This window comes from Artibeus jamaicensis, unplaced genomic scaffold (assembly GCF_021234435.1).
Source record: "Artibeus jamaicensis isolate MK-2021 breed Jamaican fruit bat unplaced genomic scaffold, CSHL_Jam_final scaffold_1019, whole genome shotgun sequence".
Classification (NCBI taxonomy): Eukaryota; Metazoa; Chordata; class Mammalia; order Chiroptera; family Phyllostomidae; genus Artibeus; species Artibeus jamaicensis.
The window spans coordinates 2,628,878-2,638,921 of NW_026522025.1; the positions used below are offsets into that span (position 1 = coordinate 2,628,878).

Genomic DNA, 10,044 nt, shown 5'->3' on the forward strand with positions numbered 1-10,044 from the left:
ACAAGGGCATGCCAAGCATCTAACACACAGAGAGGTATAGTGCAATAAACAGCTTTTGTTGGAGTCCCACAGACCTTGGTTCAAATCTTAACCCTTACATTTACTATTTACATAAATTACTTCCCTCATTTGTAAAATGTTAAATTAAGTGACATTAAATTTCTGTCATATAGTAACGCCTAAAGGGAAGCTAATAGTATTACTGTTATTATTAGGGATACAGTCTTGAGGAAGAAATGGGCAACTAGAAAAATTTTTAAAGAAGTATTAGTATCTTTTTTGTAATCTATCACCATAAGCAAAAATCACAAGATCTTTCTCAAGTTTTACTTCGAGTTGACAAGAAAAAAACTAAACATCTAGTGAAAACTACTAAAATAAGAAAACACTAATGTACACAGTGCTAAGTACCCTGGGGAAGTCACCACTAAATCTCCAGATCGTAGAGTATGACCTACAAAACAGAATGTTAGTTGGAAAGGTCCTTAGAGCAGCTAATTCAAACTCTCCTACTAGAATGTAAGCTCCAAATTTTGTCTCCAAGCTCCAAGATTGTTATTTATTTTGTTCATTAGTATATCCTCAGTACCTAGAATAATTACCAGCACAGTGAATGGTCAACAAATATTCACTGAATAAATATGAAAGTTAAGAAAATGGAGGCCTGGAGACTTAACTCAATGCCATACATTGAACTAAGCTTGGCAGAGCTGGGACTGGAACTAACCTTTCATTACTCTAATAATAGTCTATCTTCTCCAGTAGCTGGAGTATGATAATTTAGACAATTTATTTTGGTGGCTGGGGAGTTGAAGGGTTGGTTGGCAGGCAGAAGAAGAAAGGAGTAAATTAAAACTTTTTTTCACATTCTCCTCTGTCAGTTTTGCTTAATTGATAAAGGCAAAGAAAAAATTATAAACAAGACAATCCCAACACAGTGCCTACCACATGATAGGTAGTTAACAAATATTTGTCGAATGAATGAACCTACTCCAAAACCATTATTTTCTCATGACCAGAGGTGGAAACTAACTCCAGCATCTGTTTAATCTTTCTAACAGTCATAGAGCCCTTTAGAATTTTCAGCCAAACAGAAGACAAAGTTATTAATCACTTTCATCCAGATGGGCACTGAGGGAGAAGAAATGAATTAAAAGACATCCCTGCCCTGAGGACTCTCTCTCTTGCGTTCACCTGAGTCTGTCTGCATCTGTCTCTGCCTGTGCGCGTGCGTGCGTGTGCGTGTGCGTGTGTGTGTGTTGGGGGAAGGGGTTCACATAAACATATCAATAATGAATGTGAAAGCAGGTTGCATTGTTATCTCAGTTGATTGCCTCAAGCAGTTAAATTAAATTTAAAAAACACAAATTAGCAAAGTTTTAGATTATCAAGGAGGCACATTAGGGTATATTAACACTTGAGAAGATTCTTTTTCTTGTGCCTTTACAAAATTTCTTAATGCCTCTTAATGTCCTAAAATCAAAACACTCCAAACTGACTTACTAGAATTGTCAATACAAATGAACCATCTATGTCTTCTCATATGTGAGACTCTGAAGGATAATACTTCTAATTCAGTACTTATTCTGTGTATGTGTTAACATTTAAATATATTTTAAAAACACAAGAACAATTAATTATGTTAACTGCCTATAAAATTGACAAAGCCTGAAGAAAACCTCCAGAAATGACAGTAAACAGAAACTAAAAACATTAACCAGGGAGAGAATAAAGTAGGCACACAGGTAAGAAGTAAATCTATAGACGTCTTCAAGAGACCAGAATCTTTAAGAGGGGAAAAACTCCTGCTCAGAACTGGCCAAAAGAGCCAGAGAGCAACACCCTGCCAACAGGACCTTGTTTATTAATGCAACTCACTAACTGGACTCATAAAAAGTGAACACCCAAAAGTCAATGTTGCCATTCCTCAAATTTGAGCTTCGGGAGGACCCTTCCAAAGAGATTCGCCACCAAAACTAAATCACCACAGTCCAAAGATTCTTTCCCATTACCTGCTTGTCAAAACAGGATAAGCAACACCAAACAAATTGGGAAATAAACAGACTTCCTAAGAGACTGGTAATTCCTGCAAGCTGAAACTATTTTACCTAAAATACAAGTTTGTACGTGGTTCCTAGTTTCTGGAGAGAACAGTTTTCACTCAGTCTATTCTGGAGTACTAGGTGGAACACCCCAAAACTCTCTGGGCCCAGAATGTATACCCTATATCTCAGTGTTAAAATCTTACACTCACAAATTCAGGTCAAGGAGACTACAAGGAGGCCGGAAGATACTACAAGGCAAACAGGAAGGCTGGGGTGGGCCCCGAGGGGAAAGTACCTGGCCACCAGCTGTGGAGAGAACAGGATGAGAAGTTGAAACTGGGTAAATTTTGGTCAGAGGAGTGGGAAGGGATTGACAGGTGCATATCACCTCATCATCCTGGACATCACAGGAAGATTATAATTGGCTTTCCTTTTACAAAGAGGGAGGAACAAGGATCCTAGAGTGAGTGATGTTGAGAGGTTTTCTGGGAAGCCCAAGGACAGGGTTCTAAAGCAAAGAGAAACGAAAAAGACCCCAAGAACCGCTTCTGGTGAAGATTCCCCCAGAATGAGTAATCTCTAGGGTCGGTTCCTAGCCCAAGACTGATGGAACCACCACATCTGTTGAAGGATGTTTTCCTGTTATCCGCTTGGGCAGCGATTAAATGAAATCCCACCTGGTGGGAATGGAAGCAGACACGAGCAGTAAAAGAGTTACCGAGGGTCTGCCCCAGAAGGAAACCTGATCAGGAAGGGAAGAGGCTGAATTCAGAGAGGGCTAGCTAGGTAAGTACTTGGGGAGGACGAAACTTATTTGGAATAGAGAACCCTGGAAGAAACTGTTGAGGAAGGGTTGCCTTTACTTGGACTTCAGTGGAAACAGGCCGGTTTAGGGACGAAAGATGCCGTGAACGTTCGGCTCGGGAAGGTGACTAGAACTGGGGTAGCCGCTTTGCCTGGCAGAGGGCTGACCCGGGGGTGAGGCTGATCAGCAGGAGCTCAACAGGCGCTCACCTGGGACAGACTAGCTAGGAAGGAGGAAACTTCTTGCGAGAGTGAAAGCTGAGTGGAGGGAGAGGGGCCGGGCACCGGCTGAACCGGGCTAGGGGCACGGTCAACTCAGCTTGGATGGGGAGGGGTAGGAAGGAGGGGTCGCCGCGTGGGGCGGGGCCGAAGGCGCCCACCGACCCCAGGTAGGTTCGGGGCATTTGCAGCGGAGCTGCCAGCTCGGGATGGCGCCCTCCCTCCAGCACACACGCGCACGCTTTTGCTCTCCGCCGCCCCGCCCGAGGCCGGGAGAAACGGCACGGGTCGGTGAACCAGAGAGGGCGGCGGGGGAGGGGGCCGGTCGGGAATACCGGCCGACCGAGCCCAGCGGATGGGCAGGCGGCGTTACCTGTGTCAGGGAGAGCTGGGCCGCCGCAGCCATGGTGTTTCCATCATGTACGGGAGGGGAAGGAAGGACAGGCGGACCGGGGCTGGGGCGGAGAGAAGGCGGAGGGAGCGGCCAGAGGCAAGGCCGGGGCGGGCAGGCGGGCGTCTCCCCTAACTTCGACAACTTCCCTCCTCTTACCAGCCCCGCCCCGCCTGCCCCGCCCGCCCGGAGCAGGCCCGGGCGGCACCCAAATCCTGGCGCCGGATTTTGCGCCGCCGGACTGGAGCCTGACACCGAGGGCGGGGCCTCTTGGGAAAACCCAGAGCATATATGAAATTAAGAATAATGGACTTTTAAGGCACTGACAACTCCAGATTGTCCTGTGAACTTTGGCAGGTCTTCTGTATATATTTTTAGAATTTTAATTGGGGAATTTACACCCCAAATTCAGGTTTCTTATGAGGACTAAATGACACTTGTATAATATAATAACGGTACTTTATTTACACATCAAAATCTGTGCCAGATGCTTTATTTTTTAATTGTGTAAACGAAGGAACTGAGACATAAGCTGTACAAGTGAGGAAACCAGAATATCCAAAAAAAGTGCCACAGCTGAAGTCATACAGCTAATTAAATAGCTTAAATACGATCCAGATCTGACTCCAAAACCTTTCATCTAACCATCTCCTTTAGGGTGTGATATTGAAAAGAAGACTTAAGTCAGACCCTCTAGGAGCCAACATCCAGGAAGGAGGAGGAAGGAATACTTTCCTTGCCTGCTTGCTGCCTGCCACTGTAGATTGTTCAGTAACAGAGCACTGGGCCCTGGCCACATAGCTCAGTTGGTTAGAGCTTCATCTGGATACACCACGGTTGTGGATTCCATCCCATCAATGAATGCATAAATAAATGGATCAACAACTCCATGTTTCTCACCACTCTCTTTTACTTTCTCTTTCTCTCTCTCTCTCTCTTTCATCAATTTTAAAAAGTTAAAAATAAATATAAATAAAAATTTTTAAAAGAGCCCTGAGACCACGTCAGTTGCCTCCTAACTCCTCCTAGAGTCCACCTGGCAAACTCCTCCTAGTTTCCCAAGGCACCAGTATCACCTCCTTTGCAAAGCTGGCTTTGCGGAGTCAAAATTACACAGTCTCCTCTTCTTTTCAATGTTTTTTTCCTTTACCTTCTGAAGTCATCATCACCCTAGTTACTGTTTACATCTGTCTACCCCTCTAGGCAGATGTAAAGGCAGATGACAAGGACTATTTCTGATATACTTCTATACCCTCAGACCCTAGCACATAGTATATACTCAATAAAGACTTTAGTTCCTATTGTATTAAATATAACACAGCTAACACTTTCTCATGATGCCATCTTCAGTTGGAATAACCACCCAGTTTCTAGAAGCCCTCATATTTAAAGGCTTGGCTTATATACTACTTATTTGAAGGAGCCTTTTAGGAACTCCCACCCTGCCTCTTAGTTGCTCTTACATATTCCTTATTATCCTCTGCCTTGTCCTTTTAGTTAGTTGAGGGCTTTTTTGCACCCCCATTAGACCGTAAAATCCCCGAGGACAGCATGCTAATTCATGACTCTATCCCCCTCACAGTTTAGTCTAGCACAGAGAAAGCCTCAATAAATGTTTTTACCCACAATTGGTCATCCTTTCTCAGTCATGGTGGCTTCCCACAATAATAAACCACAACTCTATCAGGCCCACACCCCTGTTACCATTATCTCAGCAGTTTCTTTTGGCTCACCAGAAAGGCCAGATGAATGAGAAGACCCAGGACTGACTTAGCCCCATTGAAATTTTTTAGACTTTTGCCACCACAGTCAAACCACCCCAGATATGCCTTCAGAGACTCCTGACTTCATTCAGACTTCTTTTCACAAGGTCCAGCCATGAAGAGTGAGTCTGCAGGCCTGTTGAGCAACCACTTACTGAAAAGTCTCCCTCAACCTTTTTTTGCCGTTATTCTCTTTACGTCGAGAAAAGGGGAGATACTGTTTTAAATTACTCCACCCTCATACCTCTAACAGCTATAATCAGAGCTGATGTTTCTACTTGAATTTTCTGTTTTCCATGATCACATTTGAGCTTTGCAACAGCCCTGCAAGATCACCATATCTACTTTGTATTTGAGGTAACCAAAGGTCCTAGAGCAGCGGTGTCCAACTCATTTTCACCGGAGGCCACATCAGCCTCGCAGTTGCCTTCAAAGGGCCGAATGTAATTTCAACTCCTTACCAGTTAAGGAGTTGTTACATTTATACAGTCCTAAAATTATTTCGGCCCTTTGAAGGCAACTGCGAGGCCGATGTGGCCCCCTGGTGAAAATGGGTTGGATACCCCTGTCCTACAAGTTAAGTGATTTGCCCAAGGTTATGCAGCTCATAACCAAAGCAGTAGAGCACAGCGGAATAAACAGGCTAGGACATCAGAAATATCCAGGGTCCAGTGCTAGCTCTACCATTTTCCAGCTGTACAGCCTTAGGGTGGTTGTCAAGATGAATAAAATAACATATATAAAAATACCTGAAGATGTAAGTATACAAATTTAGTTAAGAAATCTGAAAGTTATGGAATAAATTGCTATCAGGAATACAAATTCACTTGCTAGTCAAGACGACTCCTCCAAATCAAATGAAATACAAGGTATTACTCTTGAGTGAATAGATTGGAGTGCCAGGTGTATAGAGTTTCCTAGAAAAGCAATGTGGGGTAGTAAGGAGAATATTGGAGTCACTTACTATTTGACCTCAGGCAAACTATCTAACCTGTTTGAGCATCAGTTTATCACATATAAAAATAAGCAAATCAATGTGAAAAATGTTGAGGAAATACAAGGAATTATTACTACACTTACTTTGTGACTGATGTTAAGTCAAAAACAACACATATTTATCCAGCATTGCTTTTCACAGTTTATAAATGTTTTCACCTACAGCATCTAGCACAACTCCTTGAGTTGAATGGACACATGACAAAAGTTTGTTGAACTGAACTTAATACATAATCTTATATATAGTTATTATCTGGAAGCTTTTTTTAAACCCATTTCAAAGTTAAGAAATGGTGTCACTTGGAGCATGTTTGGGCCTTGATTAAAATAATAAAAATGATCATTAGACTCCTCAGCCAGGGAAGACTATAGGTAAAAATTACTAAACGGAAATTGCCCTAGGCCCCCTTTTAGACCACCAGTAATTTGCACTAGCTTCCTCCTCGGTTCATTGGCTCTGGTTTAAAAACTTGACATGTAGTGGGGGATGGGAATGACAGTCCAAACTCCCCAAAATGCCTAGAATTTCTGGGACTGGATTTTTGTAAATGACACACCAATGACAGTTGGCAAATGCGTGTCCCAGATCTCATCAAAGCACTGGGTCATATCCCAAATCTATTTTAGGAGAGTAAAATGCAGATGATGGAAGATATGTTATGATTTAATTCATTGTAACAAGAATGAGCTCTTTGGAGCAGACAAAAATGACTTAAATGTCTCTGGGTCTCTACACCTTAAATTTCTCATGTGTACATGGGAGGTAATAATATCTACCTCCTAGGGATGGTGTAAGGATTAGAAATCATGCACAAATGTCCTGTCAAAGAGCCTGACCTGGAATAGATATTCAGTAAGGGGTAGCTATAAGGATACCATTCTCCAACATCACTTCATCATTTAACTCTCTATCCCTCAGACAGCCCTCCAATTGCTAAGTCGGTTTTGCAGATATATTGGCCATAAGAAAGGAGTTCCTTGAACAGCTGACATACTTATCTCTCTCATCAGGAAGATGTTCTCTAGGTAAACAAAGTTGTGTCTGATGACTTAAATCTGGATACTGATAACCAACAATTGCTGCTTTTATATACATTATTTTATTTAATCCTCACAACAACACTATGGGGATTATTATTAATTTTATCTTACAGAAGAGGTTTTTGTCCAAATTCATGGTGACAAGACTGGAAATTATATACAGGCTTCTGACTTAAATGTGCTTTTTACTAGGGCATGTTGCTGGTGTCCTGCAGACATTGATCACCCCCAAGAAGGATGGATAAAACGATGCTTCTGACCATTGAAAGCTGGAGCTGAGACTCTGGATTTATAATAACCCTAAATCCAAGATGCTATAAAGAGGAGACTTAGATAATGAACAGTTTTTTTCATTAGCCTGTCATTCCATCTTTCCATCCTACTCTATGTACTCCCACTCCCCCTCCCCAACTTACCCTTAAAGGAAACCACAGCTACTTTTTTTATTTCTTTATTGTCCAACTTTTGGAGGTGACTATGATATCAGCTCTTCATAAACACAGCACATCTGTGATGTCACCATTTATAAATGTAGAATGATTGATTGACACCGTGAAAAAAATCCAACTATGAGGAGCTCTCTGAATATACAAAGAACCAATTTATTTGCATGAGGCTGAAAAAGGACTTCCATATAAATGGTGCTAAGCTGCAAAAAAAATTATACTACAATTGTAATGGTAATCTGGAGCTCACGCTTCCAAGCTGCTGGTTTCATAAATATAGCCCGTTATTGTTCGTGCTGGCCCAGGGCAGAGAGAATATGTGAGGCTGCACAATAATAACGATTGTGCTACACAAATAACTGTACCCGTGCCAAGGACTGAAAAGAACAAGCAGTAAGAGATTTGTAAATGCCACACACACCCAGCAGTGATAGGACAGTTCGAAACTGTCATTACTAATTTTTCAGGGCATCAGGTGTCCTGGGAAAAGCCTAAATTTAGGCCTGGGAAGGCCCAACTTGATCTAGTGTCTACTCTGGGACTTTCTAGTTTTGTAACCTTGGATAAGTCAATGAATGATACCAAGCCATGTTTTTCTCCTCTAAGCTGAAGGTAATAATAGGACCTGCCTATTATGAGGTTTTGTGTGAAAGCAGTTAGCCAGATACCTGGCATGCAGCAGACCCTAGATAACTGTTAGCTCCTTTTCTTCCTCCTGGAGAATAAATAGGGTTTGAGAAGCCAGAAACAAAGTAGAAATCCTTTTTAAAGAGCTTCAGTGGTTTTGCAAAGCCTACCTCAATGAGTTTTTAAATAAAATTTATTCCTCCATTAGTGAAAAATTTTAAGTACTGTACAGTAAGAGAGATTATTACATTCATGTCCCAGAAGTTCCTCTGGCTTCTGTGAACAAGCAAATGCAGATTTACACTTGCCCTATTTACTTCCTTTCTCTTTTCTTGTGCTTTTCTTATGAAGGGCCCTGGAAGCTCTAAGAAGCCAAATTAAAAAAAAAAAAGAAAGAAAGACCATGAGAAAAAATATTTGCACTCAAGGCTGCAGGTCCTTTCATCTGCAGATTTCAAAGCATTGTCTCCATCACTAATTACTAGTCCTGCTTAACATGTGGGAGTGCTAAGGCACCATCAAATTAAGAAGCTTGCCCTAAATCACAAGGCAAGTCAGCGGATGGGCTATAGACAGAACAAAGCTGTCCTGTTTGCCAGCCTTGGGCTCTAAAGTAGGACACATGAGAGTCAACAGTCTTCAAATAATGAGAAAAGTTTGGGGAATTCTGATTCTGAACCTTTGAATCATTGTATGACAGGAGCACGGGCTTTGAAGTTTAGTTTGACTTCAAATCTCAGCTCAGGCCCTTCTGGTTGCATAACCTCAGTTAAATTACAGATTACAGCTTAGTTTCCTATTCTGTAAAATGCGGAAACTCTTACTTCTCCAAATTTGGGGAAAGTTAAATGACTCAACTCTTGTGAGAGAGCCTAGCACAATGTCCTGCACTTAGCAGGTTCACGTAGTTGGAAAAAACTAAGACAATTCACATATAGATATAAAGACACACAACTCTTTCAGTCAAATATTTTCGAAGCCATAATCACAGTTGTGTCTCAGTTTCAAACGATGACTATGTCTCGAACATCTCATAACACAAATAGAGGATGCCTTGTTCTGGCCTTCGGTGCTTTTCTTCCTTGATACTGTGTTGTTGGTTTTTTTTTTTTTTTAAGATTCTATTTATTTATTTTCAGAGAGAGAGGAAAGGAGGGAGAAACAGAGGGAGAGAAACATGGATTGCTTGCCTCTCAAGTGCACCCCAACCGAGGGCTGAACCCACAACCTAGCCATGTGACCTCAGTAGCAACTGAACAGGAGGAAAAATGTGCCCAGAGGCTCAGAAGCTAAAGAGAACAAGGAACTGGGAAAAGTATTATAATTCAGTTGGGCTAGATTTTGTTAGGGTGCAAGGTTAAGGTGAGATGCCTTGTGAGCAAAAAAGAAATGAAGTCTTTGTTCTAAGGGCAATATTGAGTTATTGAAGTGTTCCAAAGGTGGAAAATAAAAATCCAGTGTGTTTTAGAAAGGTTAATGTCTTTAACATTGTACTGAGAGTTCTAGCCAGGCCAAATAGGCAAATAAAAGGCATCAAAGTAGGAAAGGAAGATGTAAAACTATCTTTATCCACAAATGAGATGATAGATTGTATATAAAAAATCCTAACGAAACAAAAAAAACCCTATTCAATTAAAAAGTTTAGCAAGATGTAACATCTGATATGATCAGTTGCATTTCTGTATATTAGCAATGAATAATATGAAAATGAA

At 41.5% G+C, this 10,044-nt stretch overlaps 1 protein-coding gene across 4 annotated transcripts in view; it reads right to left on the reverse strand.

Moving 5' to 3' along the window:
* Positions 1 to 3,595, reverse strand: part of EPS15 (epidermal growth factor receptor pathway substrate 15) — a 122,962-nt gene extending 119,367 nt beyond the window's left edge. For 2 of the 4 annotated variants that reach the window (XM_053655451.1, XM_053655453.1), the window contains exon 1: positions 3,442 to 3,595. In XM_053655451.1, the coding sequence (XP_053511426.1) occupies positions 3,442 to 3,474 (33 nt within the window). In that variant the 5' untranslated portion in view covers positions 3,475 to 3,595. The remainder of the gene's footprint in view (positions 1 to 3,441) is intronic. The other 2 variants (XM_053655452.1, XM_053655450.1) reach the window with 1 other exon arrangement.
* Between the last annotated feature and the right edge of the window lie 6,449 nt (positions 3,596 to 10,044).